A 22272-nucleotide genomic window follows, 5' to 3' on the forward strand; every position below is an offset into this window, starting at 1 on the left:
TTGGCAAACCAGTTTGTGTGGCTGGTTAGCAGCTTGCCTGCAGTACACGCGGGCAAAGTATGCGTGGGAGAGATGCACGCTTAGGGACAGAAAGAAGAACACATGTATTCGATAACATGTGCAGCTTATTGACGTCATCCAGACTATTAAAAGATGTAAGGGGTTTCAACGACACAACATTTAGATATGTACGCGATCTAACCCAAAAACCTCTTATGGATTGACATTGCTCGAGAAAGCCGACGCGTTAAACAGACGTAAAGGGGGCTTGGGCAGGAAGCATCGGCAGAATGTACGATGGCCTCTTTCCATGAATAATAAACTAAACTATTTTTTTCAATTTCACCAGGAAAGGCCCGGTGAGCTACGCAGCTCTATTTCAGAAGCGACCTGGCCACAAATGATAGCTCAACGAAGTGGCTTACCGCGTGGACATGTATAGCAGCAGCCAAATACTCTAAAGGCGCGTCGAGTCTAAATGTGGAGGGTGACGTCGCAGGAGCCCGAGACTAAATCCACGTGACCACGGGGAGAAAGACACGCAAACTCCAAATATAGAGCAGGCAGGCGTCAGGGTCAGGATCAAACCCACGCCTTCCTGCATACCAGGCGAGGTAGTAAACATTTCGTCACCACGCCAACCCAATAATGATGATCGATTGGCAGCCAAGGTTTGGAACGAGTTTAACGGGTACGCCCATGGAGGAGATGGAGCAAAATGAAATCAATTCGTACGCGGGCGCCGAACAGATCATTACTCCGCAGAACTGTGAGAGATGGTGATGTCCAGTAAAACCTTGGATTGCGAGCATAATTCGTTCCGGAAACGTGTTTGTAATCCAAAGCACTCGTATATCAAAGCACTCGCATATCAGTTGTGATCACGTGACGCTCGGCAGACAAAGCGTGTACGTACACTACTCGTATTGCAAGACCCTCGCTCGTTTATCAAATTAATATTTATTTAATTAAAAAAAAATTTCGTCTTGCAAAACACTCGCAGACCAAGTTACTCGCAATCCAAAGTTTTACTGTATGTTGAACTTCTTTCACACCGTACGTAGCCAACCGTGCTAATTGGAGGTGCGGTGTATGTGTGTTTACATGTTGAACTTCTTTCACACCGTACGTAGCCAACCGTGCTAATTGGAGGTTTCGGTGTATGTGTGTTTACATGTTGAACTTCTTTCACACCGTACGTAGCCAACCGTGCTAATTGGAGGTTTCGGTGTATGTGTGTTTGCATGTTGAACTTCTTACACACCGTACGGAGCCAACCGTGCTAATTGGAGGTTTCGGTGTATGTGTGTTTGCATGTTGAACTTCTTACACACCGTACGGAGCCAACCGTGCTAATTGGAGGTTTCGGTGTATGTGTGTTTGCATGTTGAACTTCTTTCACACCGTACGTAGCCAACCGTGCTAATTGGAGGTGCGGTGTATGTGTGTTTGCATGTTGAACTTCTTTCACACCGTACGTAGCCAACCGTGCTAATTGGAGGTTTCGGTGTATGTGTGTTTGTATGTTGAACTTCTTTCACACCGTACGTAGCCAACCGTGCTAATTGGAGGCGCAGGGTGGGGTAGAGGACAACAAACTAAACACAAATGGCTTGGGAAGGCCTTCATCCAGCAGTGAATTGGCCATGGCTTTTGATGACTGTGTACTGTGGTATGATGTGTCACAAAAGTCAGCTGGAACACATGTAGGCGTGACCACGTGCTTTGGACTGTGCCATCGTTTCATTTTCAGGTTATGGGGGAGGGGGTGGGGAAGGGGGGCGTGGTTAGCTGGAGCGTTTCAGTGACAGCCAGCGTTTCAGCTGAGCCCTGGAGTAATGGTACAGTCCAAACGCGCACCTCTCGAGGGGTGGCTTCAAATGCCCAGCAATTACTAACAAAACAATTTCACGTCGAGTACACGCGCACACAGAGCGGACGACGACGAGAAACGCGTTAGGCACTAACAACGCTGCCCTAACAGGGTGAGTGAGAAACGGCCTTTCTTCACAGCACACCTTCAAGAAGGGCCAATTCCCAAACAGGTCGGCGAATTAAATGCGTTGCCTTTTAGCATCATTGGCTTTTGTTACTTGGGGGGGGGGGGGGGGGCATCCATGAATGACGTCACGTGATTTTGGAAGGATTTTTGAACCCCCCTTTTCGTCACACGGCGTCACAAAAAGTCAGACCCCCCCCCCCTGAAATATGACGTCACAAAGCTCTGCCCCCCCCCCAAAAAAAAAACACACATGCTTCAAATCGCTTTAAATTATTGTCATTGTAGTGCGCAACATCAGAGTGTGATAAGTAGAACGTGCTTTCTATATTTAAAGTTGCGCATTTTGATGTGACGTCACATTTCTCACCCCCCCCCCCCCCCTTGTCACACATCGTCACGAATGTCTGACCCCCCCCCGAGGTGCGTGACGTCATTTATGGACGGCCCCTTGAGTGTTTACCCACCACTGTCAAAGCAATATGTCAACAAGGATAACAATCCATCCTGTTGCCTTCAGCAGACTTGGGGTCACGTGGTGGTGGTGTGGTCTGTGGTGCCACAACAGCGAAGCCGCTCCGTGGGAGCCGTGTCTGGGGCCGCCCGGCTTCCGTCACAGCGCTTCCCCCACCACCCCACACATGAACACACACACACATAGAGCCCCCACATGAACACACACATAGAGCCCACACATGAACACACACACACACATAGAGCCCACACATGAACACACACATAGAGCCCACACATGAACACACACACACATAGAGCCCCCACATGAACACACACATAGAGCCCACACATGAACACACACACACACATAGAGCCCCCACATGAACACACACATAGAGCCCACACATGAACACACACACACACATAGAGCCCACACATGAACACACACATAGAGCCAACACATGAACACACACACACATAGAGCCCACACATGAACACACACATAGAGCCAACACATGAACACACACACACATAGAGCCCACACATGAACACACACATAGAGCCAACACATGAACACACACACATAGAGCCCCACATGAACACACACACAGAGCCCCCACATGAACACACACATAGAGCCCACACATGAACACACACACACATAGAGCCCACACATGAACACACACATAGAGCGCACACATGAACACACACACACATAGAGCCCACACATGAACACACACATAGAGCCAACACATGAACACACACACATAGAGCCAACACATGAACACACACACATAGAGCCAACACATGAACACACACACACACATAGAGCCCACACATGAACACACACATAGAGCCCACACATGAACACACACACATAGAGCCAACACATGAACACACACACATAGAGCCAACACATGAACACACACACATAGAGCCCACACATGAACACACACACACACATAGAGCCAACACATGAACACACACACCACCACATGAACACACACACATAGAGCCCCCACATGAACACACACAGACAGAGCCCCCACATGAACACACACATCCCCACATAGAGCCCCCACATGAACACACACACCCCCACATAGAGCCCCCACATGAACACATACACCCCCCCCCCCCATATAGAGCCCCCACATGAACACACACACACATAGAGCCCCCACATGAACACACACACACCCCCACATAGAGCCCCGAGGGGAGGTCACCTGACCGACAGGTTTTCACCCAGAAGCCCTCTCATGGGACCAAGCTTCACGGTTTCCTGCGACCAGGGAACTGGGCGACCTCCCCCGAGGCTAACTCGCACCGCGGCGCCGTGACCTGGGTTGTAATCACGTGGTCACGACGGGGGCTGCTGAGCCACCGCGGATAGAGCGCCTCAACACTCGACACGGGTCGGCAGGCAGGTGGGGGGTGGGGCGGAGTAGCGAGCGGCGGAGGAGCGCAAGCGATTAGCCAGGAGCGGGAAATCCGAGGCTCCGGATTGGACGAGAGGCCAGCGGATTAGCGGCACGGTATCTTTGACGTAGGGGCGATAAAAAGGGAGGGAAGTTAGGGGCGGAGCCTCTTTCGTTCGGGTTCTTCTGGAGTGAGGGATCGGAGGGGTCATCGTGCCCCTGCTACTGGAACGTCCGTGAGACGAGCCGCAGAGCAGCCAGGTCCCGGTTCCCAGCAAAAGCCACGGGCAGCCTCGCCTCTCCGCGGCTTCCTACACCTCGAGATCGGATCGTAAGTATGGAGGAGAGAGGTGAGACAAAGGGGAATATCCCTTAGGGAGAGTGAGTAGGGAGAGACGGGACAGATTGAGTCCTAGACCGCCGGGAGATAGGTTAGACCTGCCCTGCTGGCCCACACTGACACGGGTGGTTTAGCTTCGTTAATCGGAGAATAAATCGCCAGTAGGCAATAAACCTTGTCGTGTCGTCCCTGCGAGCGCGGAGAGGGGTGCACGGTGTTGTGAGCCTTCTCGTTGTGGTTGCCTCGGATCTCAACGGAGCGGGGAGACGGAGGTCAGCCTCCCCGACCGGTCCAACACCCAAAAACAACAACAACAACAAACAGCCTCCGCCGTTCGCCACGAAGTCACGGTGATGTCACCACGACGCTTGTGCCATGCGCTTTGAGGCCGTCGTGAAGTGACGAAGGCCCGCTGGCAGGACGCCACGGCACAGAGCCAGGTTGCCATGGGGATGACTCACTGAGATGACGGGTAGATGCACCAAAGACAAAGATCACCCCTATAGCCTTGAACAGACTTTTGGGGCCTTGGAACAGAATTTTTGTTGTTGTGGAGTGACTCATGCAGCCAGCTATGGCTCTAGGGTTTGGTGTTACATGTTATTTATGTAGTTTAGTGTTAAAAATTCGGTCACAGTCCCTCTATGATCACTGTTACATTGCATTTATGGCTTTATTTTGGTGATTTCTAAAAGTTTTTTGGTTTGGCCATGTTTTTGTTTATTGTAGTACGGAGTTAGACTGATGGCCTTAATCTTAGTTGTCTTGTGGTTGTTGTTGTTTGACTTGCATACCACTGGGATTTTTGCACACAGTGTTGGTGTACGGTGCTATTTCAGGAATATTTTGATGTTTTTTTCCTGGATTTTCTGTTTGCACAGTCACATAGTCACTTTAAGATGTTTTCTTGCTCATGTTTTAGTTTTTTTGTTTGTTGCGGTTGCACCCGATTCAAGAGCCGAATGGCTCACAGGGCTATACCAACATAAATGGAAGTATGCTGTTAGCGAGCACCTATGAAGGCCTGGCACGGCGCGCGAGGGGGTGAGTGGGCCACCACCACGCCTGGCCACCTTTGTCTCCCGAGTGGCGACGTTTACACACCGCACCCAGGTACTCATTTGAGGTTGAGTCCACCTAGGCGAGGAGGCCCGGGACCAGTTCAGATAATCGTCACTGGTGTTGGCCGTGAGCGAGACTCGAACTCGGGTCAGCGGGTTCGTAGCGCAGTGCGCTAACTGCTGCACCACCGCTCACCCTGGCAGATGAACCCACATAAACACACTAGGTGCTGATGATGCATTCTGCCTTGTTCATGGCATTGGTGGAATTCAACGTCCCACAGACCTCAGCAATATAGGAGTGACACTCACTCGCACTAACACACACTGACAATGACACACACACACAAAGACAAAAAAAAACATGGAGCATTTAACAGACTGTTGTGGCAAGTGCTGTTGGCGAGCACCTATTAAGAATGGCATGGCACGCGAGGGGATAGGGTTGCCAATACGACGCCCGGCTGCTTGACTCCTCAGTGCTGACGTTTACACACCGCACCAGATACGAATTTAAGGCTGGGTCGACCTAGGGGAGGTCCATAACTGGTTCAAATATTCACTGCCACTGTTATTGGTCGTGAGTGGGAATCGAACTCGGGTGGCCGGGTTCATAGCGCAGCACGCTAACTACTGCTCCACCACTCCCCAACACCCGCGGGGACAAAGACAAAGATCCCCCGTGTAGCCTCAACAGACTGTAGGGGCAAGTGCTGTTAGCGAGCACCTATGAAGATCAGCACGGCACACGAGGGGGTGGGTGGCAACCACACCACGCCCGACCGCCTTTGTCTCCCCAGTGGCGATGTTTACACACCGCACAAAGGTACTCATTTGAGGTTGAGTCGACCTAGGGGAGGGCCCAGGACCGGTTCAGCTAATCGTCACCGGTGTTGGCCGTGAGCGGGAATCGAACCCGGGCGGCCGGGTTCGTCGCGCATCGCAGCGCTAACCGCTGCACCGCCACTCCCCGACGCCCGTGAATTACTAGCGCACGGACGCACGCAATTACACGCGCGTGCTCGTGTGCTCGAGATGACTCGGTATTTCTGAATGCAATGTCAGTGCGAATTTATCATTGCACGCCGCTGCTACTTGCCAACGGTGGCGTGAACGCGCGAAGTGGCTCGGACATGACGCGTTGGGCAAGCGACGCAGCAGAAGCGTTTGGGGATGATCCAAATTTAATTTCTCTCGCCGAGGAGAGATTTCCCCAGCAGGCAGCAGCGCCACGGTGTCACGCTCACGTTGCCTCCTTGGGGTCCGATGCGTGGTTTACAAAAGCCCCGTGTCATACATATAACTGGTGGGGGGGGGGTGGGGGGGTGGAAAGTTACGTGCCGTGCAATTGTTTGCTCGGCCGCTGCCGGTAGAAGGACCTCCACCAGAGGGAGCTCTAGAGAGCCCTCATAGAGGGCTACTTGGCCTACTTTACTGGCACCTCTTCCCCAAGCTTGGTTGAAAGAGGTGGGAGTACCCACACTTTGACTTCACCACACGTCCTGCCGATTGACTAAACTTCGGTGAGATTTCGGAGCATGTGAGCAGCGCTCCGAGAGTAGGGTGGGTGAGTTGTTGTGACCTCCAGTGTGATGGGTCGGTGAGTGAGTGGGTGGGTGAGTTGTTGTGACCTGCAGTGTGATGAGTTGGTGAGTGATTAGGTGGGTAAGTTGTTGTGACCTGCAGTGTGATGAGTTGGTGAGTGAGTGGGTGGGTGAGTTGTTGTGACCTGCAGTGTGATGAGTTGGTGAGTGAGTAGGTGGGTAAGTTGTTGTGACCTGCAGTGTGATGAGTCGGTGAGTGAGTGGGTGGGTGAGTTGTTGTGACCTGCAGTGTGATGAGTCGGTGAGTGAGTGGGTGGGTGAGTTGTTGTAACCTGCAGTGTGATGGGTCGGTGAGTGAGTGGGTGGGTGAGTTGTTGTGACCTGCAGTGTGATGGGTCGGTGAGTGAGTGAGTGGGTGAGTTGTTGTGACCTGCAGTGTGATGGGTCGGTGAGTGAGTGGGTGGGTGAGTTGTTGGGACCTGCAGTGTGATGAGTTGGTGAGTGAGTGGGTGGGTGAGTTGTTGTGACCTGCAGTGTGATGAGTTGGTGAGTGAGTGGGTGGGTGAGTTGTTGTGACCTGCAGTGTGATGAGTCGGTGAGTGAGTGGGTGGGTGAGTTGTTGTAACCTGCAGTGTGATGGGTCGGTGAGTGAGTGGGTGGGTGAGTTGTTGTGACCTGCAGTGTGATGAGTCGGTGAGTGGGTGGGTGAGTTGTTGTGACCTACAGTGTGATGGGTCGGTGAGTGGGTGGGTGAGTTGTTGTGACCTGCAGTGTGATGAGTCGATGAGTGGGTGGGTGAGTTGTTGTGACCTGCAGTGTTATGAGTCGGTGAATGAATGAATGAGGCATTGTGACCTGCAGTGTGATGAGTCAGTGAGTGAGTGGGTGAGTGAGTTGTTGTGACCTGCAGTGTGATGAGTCAGTGAGTGAATGGGTGGGTGAGTTGTTGTGACCTGCAGTGTGATGAGTCAGTGAGTGAATGGGTGGGTGAGTTGTTGTGACCTGCAGTGTGATGAGTCAGTGAGTGAGTGGGTGGGTGAGTTGTTGTGACCTGCAGTGTGATGAGTTGGTGAGTGAATGGGTGAGTCATTGTGACCTCCAGTGTGATGAGTCGGTGAGTGAATGGGTGAGTCATTGTGACCTGCAGTGTGGTGCTTGAACACAGTGGTAGAATCACTGTCTCACTCTCCTTCCCCCGCACCTCCGATGAGCACGGTTGGCTACGTACGGTGCGAAAGAAGTTCACTGTACAAAATGCACATACGCGGAGATTGAGTCCTCAACGCGGGCGGAGGAATCAATTTGCGGACGTTCATGGGAAGCGTAAACGACGACAGTGGCAGCGATAGAAGAGTGATGAGGAGGCGATTGCCCGCTGGTGAGCGAGTCGCCGGCGCGGATTCGACAGCTGTCGCGCGAGCTTGCCGGGGGCACGCCCGCATTCGAGCCTCCCTCTGGCTGCCGAGCCGTGCGCTCTCAAACCTGTTGTGGAAGGAGTAGATTTCCGGCAGGTTGCCGAAAAGCGCCTCCGTCTTGTGTCGCAGCTGGGCCGGGATGAGCGACTCCAGCTCTGGGCTCCCGAACTGGTTCGCGTAGCCCTGCAAAGGCAACGACAGCAACGGCAAGCCACGAGCGAAGCCGTTGGATGGGCGACGAGCGTTGAAGGCTCCTCTCGCGTTTCGGAAACCCCCAGGGCGCGCGAAGTGGAACTTATTTTATCGACCCCCGGTGAGATGTAATGTGAGTCGGTAAATGAATGAGATGTAATGGGCGTCAGTAAAGGAATGAGACGTAATGGGAGTCAGTAAAGGAATGAGTCGTAATGGGAGTCAGTAAAGGATTGAGTTGTAATGAGAGTCAGTAAAGGAATGAGTTGTAATGGGAGTCAGTAAAGGAATGAGTTGTAATTGGGTCAGTAAAGGAATGAGTTGCAATGGGAGTCAGTAAAGGAATGAGTTGTAATTGGGTCAGTAAAGGAATGAGTTGCAATGGGAGTCAGTAAAGGAATGAGTCGTAATGGGGTCAGTAAAGGAATGAGTTGTAATTGGGTCAGTAAAGGAATGAGTTGCAATGGGAGTCAGTAAAGGAATGAGTCGTAATGGGAGTCAGTAAAGGAATGAGTCGTAATGGGAGTCAGTAAAGGAATGAGTTGTAATTGGGTCAGTAAAGGAATGAGCTGAAATGGGAGTCAGTAAAGGAATGAGTTGTAATGGGAGTCAGTAAAGGAATGAGTTGTAATGGCAGTCAGTAAAGGAATGAGTTGTAATGGGAGTCAGTAAAGGAATGAGTTGTAATGGGAGTCAGTAAATGAATGAGTCGCAATGGGGTCAGTAAAGGAATGAGTCGTAATGGGAGTCAGTAAAGGAATGAGTTGTAATGGGAGTCAGTAAAGGAATGAGTCGTAATGGGAGTCAGTAAAGGAATAAGTTGTAATGGGATCAGTAAAGGAATGAGTCGTAATGGGAGTCAGTAAAGGAATGAGTCGCCAGTCAGTAAACCAATCGTGGTGGCCGCTATTATCGACATGCATTCGTGCGACACACAAGATGTGTGGCACGCTCGCCATCCACGCCATAAATGACCAACAGCCCGCGTCTCTATCAAATGTTTGAGCAACGTAAATGTGACGCGCAAAGATTACTCACTTGCCTCACGTAAAGTCAAACATTAGTGTGTCTTCTTAAACGAGGGCAAGCAAATGACATTTAAAGACGCCGCTTCCTGAAACTTTACGATCATTGACATCATGGCCTCGTGGCTTTGTGGCATCTCTATTCAGCAAGAGCGTCGGAGGCTCAATGGGCCTTGGCTGAATATAACTAACTTGAATGAGCGTCAAATACACTGTTTCCTTAAAATGTCAAGTCAAGGCATGCAATCGGACACCAGCGCAGCAAGACATTCCTGTTTGAATCGTCCGAGGAGAATGCAACTGAAATGCCACGTGGATAACTCGATCGCCCATCAATAACGCCGGCAAGATGCGACACACAAATGGACAGAGTGAAACTGGCGCGCCACAATCAATGTCAATGCCTGCAAGGTCACCGATTTCCATTCAAAATCAGTTGAGTCGATCCTATTTGGCCTAAGTAACCACATCCTTTTTTTTTCGCATTGGATATCAAGATCGGGTTTCATTGAGCCCACGATATGCAGCATGACAATCCACCTAGCACCTCCGATTAGCACGGTTGGCTCCGCACAGGTGCGAAAGAAGTTCAACATACGTACGCATGAGATTAATTTAATCACTCCATCTCCTCGGTTAGACGGCCAACTGACAGGCGTCACTGCCCGGTGTCACCGCGATGGATTCCAGCTCACGGCGTCCGTTTTCTGCCCGGCCGGCGACGTTCGTTGCTTTTAAGGTGACACGAAAACACGTGACAGGCGGTGCCGCTGTGAAGTTCAACGGCGCGTCTCACTCTATGAGGGGGCCACCACCATCTCCCACCCGCGCTTGGCGAACAGGGCGGAACCAACGGGGGCGTCAAGAATAAACACCTCGGCCGAGAGCGAAACAACGCGCCTCCTGGCTTTGCGCGTCGTCGTCCTCATCCTCCTCAAAGACAAAAAGCACCCTTCAACCCACCTAGCTCCTGCGCACGAGCTGAATTATTAACGCCAAATTACCGGTGGATGTGCTCTCGGATGCTTGACGTCCCTTGGCTGCCGTTCCTTATTATTCTTGACCCGTCTGCCGTCACCCTGCACCAAAGCCCACTTACTTGTGTTAACAGTTTGAATGGCGTCCTGAATCTGTCTATGTATGCTGAACTTCTTTCGCGCAGTACGTAAAACCGACCATGGTAATCGGAGGTGCGGGGGGAGGGACAACAAACCGAACACAAAAAGGAGTTCTAAACAAATCAGTTTTCACATCCGGATTGAAAAATACACAGCTCCAGTGGCTTCCTAACATCGGAAGGAAGAGCGTTCCAGACGGCCACGGAAGCGTGCCTGAAAGCGCGCGATGCGGCGACCGCCTTTGTTCGATGGTCAGCCACATAATCAAAAGGCCGATGCGCGCACACCTCAATCACGAACGTCGAATTAAAGACAGGCGACAGCGGTGCGATTGTGCCCCTGCAACCCCGAACTATGGGAACGTACAGTCAACCACCGCAATCTGCGCTCCTTCAACGAGGGAGGGCACAGCCAAAACCCACGCGAACTCTCTCCTGAAAGCCCTCTTGTAGTGGCAGGAAGATCTCGACATTGGCACTTCGCTCCCGAGCACGTTTGCGAGAATGGAATAGTGGCGCCGACGCTAACCTAATCGCCGCGCTCGGTCCCCGCGTTGCCAACGATGAGCTGCACGCGACGTTGTCGTCAGCGTCTTCTCCGATGTTGCTCGCGGACGGAGGAATGCGCACCAAGTGCCCTCCGGCGTGTTAACCAAACCTCGGGTAATGTTTGCGGTACGAGGTGTGGAGCCCCCTTTTTTCATTTCGAGGAACTTTACGTGTTTCTCCAAGTACAAAAAAAAAGTCGATCGCGTTCCGTCGATAAGAAAAGGGGAGCAAGGTGACACCGGGAAATGCCTTTGTCAGCAGCGTCCAAAATAATATTGCGGGTCCGATTTCCCGTTTGGAGAAATGCAGGTTTTCGGCTTCTGCTTTCGTCCGGCGCTCCTCCGATTTCCGCACGGTCGGCTACGTACAGTGCGAAAGAAACTCGACTTTTTGGAACGGCGACACGCAAAAAAAGCGTTGAATCCACGTCGACGGTCCAAGGTGCTTCTTTGACAGCGGCGCTGACCGAGAGACGCTCCACCGGCGTTCGGGCTCCAACCTTGGCGAATTCACCGCCGCGTGAAGGTCACAGTCGCCCCTCTCTCTCTCTCTGATTTCAGGCGCAACCTCTCTTCCGACATCTCCCCCGGCCGAAAGGCGTCGTAGAGCTTCGGCCGCTTGCCCCAAGGCGAGCATCTCACGCGAGCGTGGTGTTTGTGGTTGTTATTTTTTTTCCCCCACTGAAGCACGCCGCGACTCCGTTGCAGCCAAAGGGGCAGAAACTGGTGGAGGTGCAGCCGCGTAAGTGCTCGCTCGTGCCACTGCCCGTGGAAGCGCCTCCGCTGGAGAATCAGAAGATTCTTTAGTTAGGCTGGAGGAGGACTCTGATGAGCTGTGAAGCCCTTTTTTTCACGAAAGCCTTTGGGGAGCTCAAGAGAGCTGCTCCTGGAGGGTATTTGGCCTACTCTTCCCACGAGATCTATTTTGCGGCCGACAGCAGCGCAATAGATCTCACCAGCAAATCTGGTCGGCGCGGCCAGATTGACAATAGGGGTCGCAATGGATTCGACATTCTCCTGCGTGCAGTTGAAATGCCATTCAAATGACCGTGTTTTAATGGCCTTTCATGGGAATCAACAATGCAGGGATGCCTATTCCTGCGAAGAATGGTCGGAGCATAACACGGTCAGTAGGACGTCACCACCGCAAACACACAATCTGTGCCGGTGGCACGGCGCTGCGGCTGCGCGTCCGCCCCTATCGTTCCAGAATTTCGCAGTTCGAGTCCGGCACGCCGCCCTGGCAACTACCGCGGCCGTATTCGTCCAAACCGTCGCTTTTTCAGTTCAATAAAGGACACAACAAAAAACAACAACGACGACGAGCGGTACAAACAAAGTTAGCCCCTCCGTTGACGTTTTCAATCCGTTCCACCACTGTTCACCGAAATAACTGTCCATCGAATATAGTGTGACGTTGCACCAGTAATTAAAAGTCGCATCATCAGGTGGCGGCCAATGTTGCGCATTTAGTCTCCAACACACCGGCGTGCTGTACTAGTAGCGAATCGGCACGTTCTGTTTACGTGACAAGCCTCACAAATTGGGAGGTGGCGTGTTCAACGACGCGTTAATATCTACGCGATCGAACACAAAAAAACACGTATGATATTGGCAGCGAAAGCCTTCGTGTTAAGCGAAACTAAAATATAATAATAGGGGTTTTTCCCCTTTTTTCTGGCAACAAAACTGAAACCTTTTTACAAGGATTCATGTGTGCATTAACCACAATACCTGCAGTCAAAATGCAAACAAAAAACATACTATGATAATATATAAAAGAAAGCCGTCCCTTGGTGTGGACCAATCAGTTTCAAGGACAATGGATATATTTTGATTTAAAGCTTTCGTGACTGCAGAGATTCATATTCTTGGTTCTTTCGGTAAAGTCACGTAGAAGGGAAACAATATTTTTATTATTTTATTGTTTCCCTTCTACGTAACTTTACCGAAAGAACCAAGAATAATGCATATATTATCATAGTATGTTTTTTGTTTGCATTTTGACCGCAGGTATTGTGGCTAATGCAGACATGAATCCTCGTAAAAAAAGGATTCAGTTTTGTTGCCGGAAAAAAGGGGAAAAACCCTCTCATTACATTTTGGTACTGGCAAAGGAGGTCTAATGATGAAACTAAAATCTGTTTGTAAGTCTCACCAGCGCCTGCATTGCATGATCGCCCTGTGCTATATGAACGGCACGCATGCCCAAAACACTAAATTGTTGATACCTGTATCATTATGATACAAGTCCTGCCGAGACAGGACGCAGCTGCCCAGACGGCCTGCACTATAGCACGCATTGTGTCGGTTTGTGAAGGTGTAATGTGGTAACAATCAAAGCGGGGAAAGGGGTGGTTGGTAAGTGCCCCCATAGGAACAGTTTTGTCAAGGAGCTACATGGAACCGTCACTTGGAAAATCAACTTTGAGGTGAAATCCTGCAGGCTCAGCATTGCCAAGTTTCATTTTTATTATCCGCAAGCTTACTTGTCAACGGGCGAACAAAAAATGTTTAATTCCAATCGGCGCTATTAAATTGGCCCAAAAAAACCTTTACTGCGTGGAAGAATGTCCATCCTCTTAGCGTCACGATGTAATCAAGCTTAAAAAAAATGTCTGTATCCTTTATATATATTTTCAATAAATGTATACGGTCCTTCAGAGTTATTATGAAGAAAATGCACGCAGCTCGAGTGACTGTGTATTCGTTAAGACAAGCCGTGTAATTAGCACGGTCTCCCGCGTGATCAAATTTCACGACGCGAATACGCGAGTGATTTTCGAAGATTATCGCGAGAGCAGTTACCTTTGTGACCGCAGTCTGCATTATTGCTCCATCGTCTTTGTACTTTGCTGTATTCTCAGAGGATAAAAATCTCTGCTATCATCCATTCAATGGGTGAACGCTGTTGCTGCGAGCAACTGAAAGTGTCGGATCATTGTGTCCACGACATTTGCACAATTCATTGAAATCCCGTCTTGTGTAACTGACAGCACGCCCCGTGATAAGCCCTTGCGATGTTTAGTAAAGCTTGGTAAAAATACATTTAAATTCTTATAAACTGTAATGGTTGCCTTCCTAATGCCTAGCCAAACACACCCACTCTGACCATCAGTTATTCGCAATTGCTATTAAAGAATCACTAAATGCCGCTGGTCATTTCCCAGCGTTTATAATGAACGCAAATCGACACAGAAGCTTGGGCTGTCCATGTGAACGACGACAGGGGGTCATTCAAGGCCCAGGTGTAATCCAACGCACGAGCGGTTCTCTTGTTATGAGTGAGAGACAACATAAAACGCGCTCATGATACACGTTTTTTTTCTCTGCGGTTACATCGCGTGAAAATAAATGTGTCAGTAAACCCGCCACCACCCGACACAGACAATTAGTAAGGTTTGTCACGTAAACAGAACGTGCCAATTCGTTATTGCTACAGCAACACCGGTGTGTTGGAGAGTAAATCCACAACATTTACAATTTGAGTACGACCCAGTTGTTAAATGTTGTGGACTGCTCTGAGACACACCAGTGTACGTGCATGCACGTTGAACTTCTTTGGCACCGTACGTAGCCAACCGTGCTAATCGCAGGTGCGGGGGAAGGACGACAAACTAAACACAAAAATAAGTTCTAAATAAATTATATATTTTTTAATCTAGATTGAAAAGTGCATAGCTCCAGTGGCTTCCTAATATCGGAAGGAAGAGCGTTAAAGTTGGCCGCAGTTGGGCATCTGAAAGCGCGCGATGCGGTGACCGTCTTTGTTCGATGGCTCGAACAAAGAAATGGTGAGTGTGCCGCTCAAATGGTCACAAATTGGCACGTGTGTCGACATGACAACTTTATTCGCTGGCTGTGTCGGTTGGTAGAGGGCGTACGACACGTATTTTACTTCGGAATTCTCACCGAAAAATCTAAACGAGAATATCTCACAAATACCGAAAGAGGGGAGAACTAAACGTTTACAGATTATCTCGGTCCCGGAAGCAAACTTGACTTATCCTGGTCTCCTGAGCATTCTTACCTGGTTGACCAAATTAACTTTGACCTCAGTGGTGTAGTAGTATTTGTATGATTACCGTGCAAACGGCAACAACCAGCAGACGTTCAATGTCCCCAGGGAGACTCGTGCAAACCCCGGTGAGCATTATCCTGCGACGTTTTGCTTTATATCTCTGTGTTTTATAAACGCGAGGGGTATTTTTCACCTCTATTATGCAGAGAAGCTCTTCCACGTATGCTCTCTCAGTTTCCATGAGCTCGTTCATGATGTGCCTGCGGAAGCAACGGGCAGAGAGGCAGTGCATTAGACACACTATTAAAACTAACGAAGAAAAATCACCAGGTAAGGCCCACTAAGCCCTATCGCTCTTTTTCAGAAGCAATCTGGCCATCACAGATGTTAGTTCGAAGAAGTGGCTTATCACGTGGAAAGTTACAGCAGCCAAATACATTAAAGGCACGTTTATTTTCTATGTGGAGGGAAAAACCAGAGGACCCAAGAGAAAAATCCACGCGACCATGGGGAGAACACGCAATCTCCAAATATACAACACGTGTTAGGGTCGGATTTGAAGCCACAACCTCCTGCATATCAGGCAAGAGAGTTTATTGTTTCACCACCTCGGCACCCACAGATGCTGTCGCACAGATAGAGCCTCACGTTACAAAATTATTCACACTTAATACTCTTAAATACAATCCACTGTTAGTCGTTGTTGACAAAATTTTAAAAAAGTTTTGCCAGCGAGTATTTTTCCATCGCTTAATTTTTGTTGAACAAAAATTTTGTTGAACAAAAATTCACCGAGACGGTCACAAGAGTGGGTCTTTGACTGGATTGGGAACTTAGATCCTTGGAAGATTGTGGGACCTACGCCTCCATCAGCAGTGCCACCTGGCTAGATTTAACTCTGAGATACGCACGCATAATTAAATCGGGCCTTGACTGTGGTCAGAATGTTCCGCGCAAAATTGGCAAGTTCAAATCCCATCCGTCAACAAAGTTCATCAGTAATCCAACCCCTTTTTACGCAGACTTGCTCCCACATAGTAATGTGGAATTTCCACCACTGGCTCAGTTGTGTCAATGGAGACCAGCACTTCCCTTTGAGTAGACTGTAGGCGTAAAGGAAGTTCGGGTACAGTGCTACCTGCTATGACATATGGTTCAGAAACAGGGAAAAAGTTGAAAAGTGTGTAAAGAATCATAAAGAGCTGCTTGCTTGCAATTTCTCTGAGTGACAGAAAGAGGAACACATTTGTTGAACATACACATAAAGTGGTTGCTAGAAATGAATCACAATACCTCGCTGATTTCGTCAACGAGCATCAACCATCACGTGAACTCCGTTCGTCCTCGCACGCAGCTTTTGGCTAACGATCAAACAAAGACGGCTTTTCAGATGCGCTTCTGTGGCCGTCTGGAACGCTCTTCCTTCCCGATATTCGTAAGCCACTGGGAGCTATGCACCTCTAAATCCAGATGTGAAAACTAATCTCCTGCTGCTTGTGTTCAGTTTGGTTGTCCTTTTCGCCGCACCTCCGATTAGCACGGTTGGTCATACGTACTGTGCGAAAGAAGTTCAGCATACACCGACAGGTTAAGGACGCCATTCAAACTGCTCAGAAACGTAAGTGGGCTTGGGCAGGACACGTCACTCCAGCGGGTGACGGCCGACGAGTCAAGAATAATAAAATAATAAGGAACGGCAGCCAAGGAACGTCAAGCATCCGAGAGCACATCCACGGGTGATTTGGCGTTAATAAATCAGCTCGTGCGCAGGAGATAGGTGGGTTGAAAGTTAGTGGCTTGGGCAAGCCTTCATCCAGCAGTGGAATGAGTAGACTGATGATAATAATTATAAGCAAAGTGAGTGTTAACTAATGTAAAGCTCGTTTGAGCGGAGAAGCCCGATTCTGTTCATAGCCCCTGTTGTCAACCTGCCATGTGGCTCTCCTTACAGCCAGGCCTCGATTTAGCAACAACAGCTGGTGTGAGCGGTACGACCCCGTCACTGGCTCAGGTAACCTGATGTTACTCGTCCTTCCACTCACTGACAGACGCCCACAGTTAAACGCTGAATGCCCACACACTGCCGGGCACCCCCCTCGACCACGAAGCTCTCAGGCTGATAGGGGGTGGGTTGCTTCGAGTTGTTCACTACCCCGCTTGGTATACAAGAGGTCGTGGGTTCGATTCCGACCGTGATGCCTGTATAATTGGAGTTTGCATGTTCTCCCCGTGGTTGTGTGGATTCTTCTCTGGGTCCTCCGGTTTTCCCTACACGTTTATAATCCACGTGCATTTAGAGTATTTGGCCGCTATAAATTTCCACGTGATTAGCCACTTAGTTGAGCTATCATTTGTGGCAAATCGGTTCTGAAAAAGAGCTGTATAGCTCAATGGGCCTCACCTCGTAAAAAATATAACACTTTCGTTTTTAGTTAATCGAGTTGAGACCATCAACTCACTGCACTTGAGAACTAGCTACCTCTGTACCAGTTTAACACGTGGGTTTTCGTGACCAATATTCATAATACAATTTTTTTTGGGTTGACATCAATCACCATTACTCTATTTAAGACCGACTTCTTCACAATTCTGGCTAATCCGCCCGATGAGGCTGGTTGCAATCACCAGCGAAACGTCGTACTCGAATTAAAAAATGTTGCGGATTTTACTCTCCAACACACCGGTGGTGCTGAAGTAGTAACACTTTGCTTGCGCGACAAACCCTAGCAATTGGCTGCGTGGGATGGCAGCGGGGTTTCACGGCCCATTTATATACGCACGATCTAACCCAAAACAACCTTTATTATGGATACCTCCGTACCGACTGGCTGTGCGTGGGCACAGCGGAAGGATCTCCCCGCCTACTCCTCCACACTGCGCCTCTCGGCAGAGGTACAGGAGCGCCCGCACCATGTACCCCGCTGCACGCGAACTCCGCCGATCCGACTGACTCTGGTGAAGCCATTCGCACTGCTAGATGGACAGAGGCGGTGGCGACCTGCCCGGTCGTCTCAACAACAACTGCCGCGGCGGCAATCAAAGCGGCGACCTCTGGACGGCAATGTCCGGCGTGATCACCGTTGCACCACCGTAAGCATCGCTCTCATTTCGATGCTACGCACACACACACACACAAAAAAACTACTAAAATGCCTGGAGAGTTTTATGTTGTGAGTTTGAAAACTCAACGTTGCTCTATGCCCTCTGTATTGTGTGCTGTGTTATTTCATGATGAGAAAGAAAAAAAAGCGTGGTAGTCAATAATTATTCATGTATTTTAAACTACTTCAATTACCCCCAAAAAAGGTACGTTGAAAATGCGATAGCACTGAATTGTGGTCTGGAAAGAATGTTCACCAATGTTGGCCTGAGACGTTTATAGATTCTAACAGCCAAATAATTAATCTTTGGTTTTTTCGGTAAAGTCACGTAGAAATAAGAAAAAATTAAATTACATAATATACGACGTTTCGATTGCAACACAAGCAATCATCATCAGGTAGAAGAAACACATAACCGCAGATATATATACAGACCTTAAGTAGAGGGAATTAACACAGATATACCAGGGGATACAGAGAGACGGAGCATGATACTAAATCAAACAGGGTTTAGCAAAATTTGGAAACTATGTAAAGCAACACAGACGGTCGGTTAAAACACAATTAACGCATGGTCTAGTTATAAGAATAGGTTTTACCCTTTTAACTGGCACAAAAACTGACACATTTATTCAAGGCATCATGTTTGCAATAACCACAACACAAGCAGTCAAAATGCAAACAAAAAAGACAACTCTGATAATAATATGCACTGTCCTTGAATTTGATTGGTCCACACCCGAGACGGCTTTTCTTAGAGCCTAGTCTCCATTGGTGTTGGACCAGAAGACGCCAAAAGGCGTAAGGTACGCCTTTTGGCATACCTTAATAAAGGTGTCAGTTTTTTGTGCCAGTTAAAAGGGTAAAACCTATTCCTATATCTTGTTACTGGCAAAGGAGGTCTCATAACGCATAGTCTGGTTGAATACACTATTTCAAAGATTGTTCAATTGTAAGTTGAGTGTGTAATTATTTGGCTGTTATAAATGTCCACCTAAGCCATTTCCTTGAGCAATCATTTGTGGCCAGGTCGCTTCTGAAACATAACTCAAATCTCACTGGACTCTTTACCCGGTAAAATAAAAATAGTTGAGTTTCAGTTTATTTATTTTTAGTGATTTCTTACCTTTACGATAATTTGCATACCTATCGTTCTTTTGCGTTGTTTGTTGTAACTTTCCGACCGGCCCATACTGGACATCTGTGAAAAAGAGCTTCATAGCTCATCGGATTTCTCCAGTATTAATGAAGATTCTGATTATGGCATAGCTTTAGCTCTCAGTGCTAGACTAAGCCAAATAAGGTACTTCTTCCTCCAACAATCTGTACTTTTGGGATGTGTACTTATGGTATCTGTACTTTCCTCCAACAATCTGTACTTTTGGGATCTGTACTTATGGTATCTGTACTTTCCTCCAACAATCTGTACTCTTGGGATCTCTACTTTTGGTATCTGTACTTTCCTCCAACAATCTGTACTCTTGGGATCTCTCCTTTTGGTATCTGTACTTTCCTCCAACAATCTGTACTCTTGGGATCTCTACTTTTGGTATCTGTACTTTCTTCCAACAACCGCCAACCAGCATTGGACTAGAGCCCGCGAGGCGTAGGGAGGACCTCCTGCAGCAGCGGGTTGACAAAACGGGCTCTGCGTGTGAGTGCATGTGACGCAGAACGTACTCTGCAGTTACGCGAATGCGCAACTGACGCGTCTAAATATCGCGTTGTTACGCTGCGGAAAGAAAAGCAGGTGTGGATGGGCCGGACGCGGTGCCAGAGACATTGGTTGCCGCACACTGTGACACTCGAGGCCTCCGACGTACGCCGCACGTATTTATTCAAAATGCAAAGACAATGCCTCGGTCGGAAGTTTCTATTGTTCAAAGAGGCCACGTGCCTTTTGTCTTCCGCAAACACAATATCCAAAGAAGCGGGAAAATCCTGTTTTGTCTGGCTTACCACTGTGTTTGCCTTCGCCCCCCCCTCCGCCCCCCCCCCCCCCCCACTATGTCTACAGCGGTTCCACTGTAGAGCCGTCAGCCCCTGTGATATTCTGGCTGTGTAATTTGTCTGCATTGATGTCGACCAGCAGGACCGACGGTGGCAATGATGTTCCAGCTGGGCTTACGGTTAAACAGCTGCGAGTTCAAGTCTACGTCGGGGATTTACGGCAACGGACGACGTTCGCCGCTGACACAACTCAGTGGTCACGTTTCGTGCCCGGCTAGGTGCGCATTCCCGATTTTGACGATCCCGCAAATCGCATCTGGAACTCCCTACACGCCTGCCTCGCGAGAGTGAGAGAAATAAAGTGATGAGATAAAGTGATGCGAGATATTATGATAATGTTCACGTATTTGATAGCTTAATTACCTATTTATTTAAGTTAATACATGTGATGGATTGGTTTTCGGAGGCCAATATCATTATCCAGGAAATTTGTTATTTGAAAAATAATTTCTATAGAACGGCATTTGTTTTGTTGTTTAGTTTGCTGTCCTTCCCCCGCGTCTCCAATGAGCACGGTTGGCCACGTACGGCGTGAAAGAAGTTCAACAGACTGTACATACATACGAGTATCTCCAGAACGTATCCCTCGCGAATGAGGGAATGTCGTAGCATTAATAAAGGGACGCTGGCAAGAGGCCACGGGACAACGAGGAGTAACGCGCCCCACAGCATCCGCTCACTCTTATAGAGAGGGAACAACATGCAGAGAACAGGCGGTGGTCTACAACCAAACTCCCATCTCCCACCGAGGTCTGCGGTTCACTATATACCAAGATGGTATTGGCCACATACTGAGCTTCTTTTTTTTTACACATGAGCAAGGAAAGCGAACCACCTGAAAAAAAGCTATCCTCGCGTGCGAGGGGGCAACACTCTATCCCATAGAGAGATGGAACAGGTAAGGGTCCACATTTCTTCTGCATACTCCTGGCACAACCCTCATGGTAGGCGTCCATGGGAAGGGAGTTTCACAACATTTTCACAACATTCTGTGTGATCCACCACCACCACCGCTACCAAAACCCTCCACCTCGCCTCACCGGTGCTGGATTACAGCAGGGTTTTGGCTGCATAGCCACCAGCACCCGCTTGGCTGAACAGACTTAGTCACACCCCCCCCGGCTCTGAATGCGTGAAACACAAACACACACGTGTCCATGCTTCACATCACACACACGTGTCCATGATTCACATCACATACACGTGTCCATGATTCACAACACACACACGTGTCCATGATTCACATCACACACACACACGTGTCTATGATTCACATCACACACACGTGTCCATGATTCACAACACACACACGTGTCCATGATTCACATCACACACACACGTGTCTATGATTCACATCACACACACGTGTCCATGATTCACATCACACACACACGTGTCCATGATTCACATCACACACACGTGTCCATGATTCACATCACACACACGTGTCCATGATTCACATCACACACACACACGTGTCCATGATTCACATCACACACACGTGTCCATGATTCACGTCACACACACACGTGTCCATGATTCACATCACACACACGTGTCCATGATTCATATAACACACACACACGTGTCCATGATTCACATCACACACACGTGTCCATGCCTCACATCACATACACGTGTCCATGATTCACATCACACACACACGTGTCCATGATTCACATCACACACACACGTGTCCATGCTTCACGTCACACACACGTGTCCATGCTTCACATCACACACACGTGTCCATGATTCACATCACACACACACGTGTCCATGATTCACATCACACACACACGTGTCCATGCTTCACGTCACACACACGTGTCCATGCTTCACATCACACACACGTGTCCATGATTCACATCACACACACACGTGTCCATGATTCACATCACACACACGTGTCCATGATTCACATCACACACACGTGTCCATGCTTCACATTACATACACGCGAGTGCGTTCGAAATGTTTTTTGTTTAGAACGGGTGACCAGAGTACAAGCAACAACAACAC

General features: G+C 49.0%; 1 protein-coding gene across 8 annotated transcripts in view; it reads right to left on the minus strand.

The window, feature by feature from the left end:
* The window catches only part of MCF2L2 (MCF.2 cell line derived transforming sequence-like 2), a 193478-nt gene that overhangs the window by 39892 nt on the left and 131314 nt on the right, over positions 1–22272 (minus strand). For all 8 annotated transcript variants that reach the window (XM_076052295.1, XM_076052296.1, XM_032975299.2 and 5 more), the window contains 2 exons: positions 15333–15399; positions 8304–8419 (listed from right to left, as the gene is read on the minus strand). In XM_076052295.1, the coding sequence (XP_075908410.1) occupies positions 8304–8419; positions 15333–15399 (183 nt within the window). The remainder of the gene's footprint in view (positions 1–8303; positions 8420–15332; positions 15400–22272) is intronic.

Source organism: Petromyzon marinus, chromosome 55, assembly GCF_048934315.1.
Source record: "Petromyzon marinus isolate PM22_M1 ecotype Great Lakes invasive population chromosome 55, UKy_Petmar_22M1.pri1.0, whole genome shotgun sequence".
Lineage (NCBI taxonomy): Eukaryota > Metazoa > Chordata > Hyperoartia > Petromyzontiformes > Petromyzontidae > Petromyzon > Petromyzon marinus.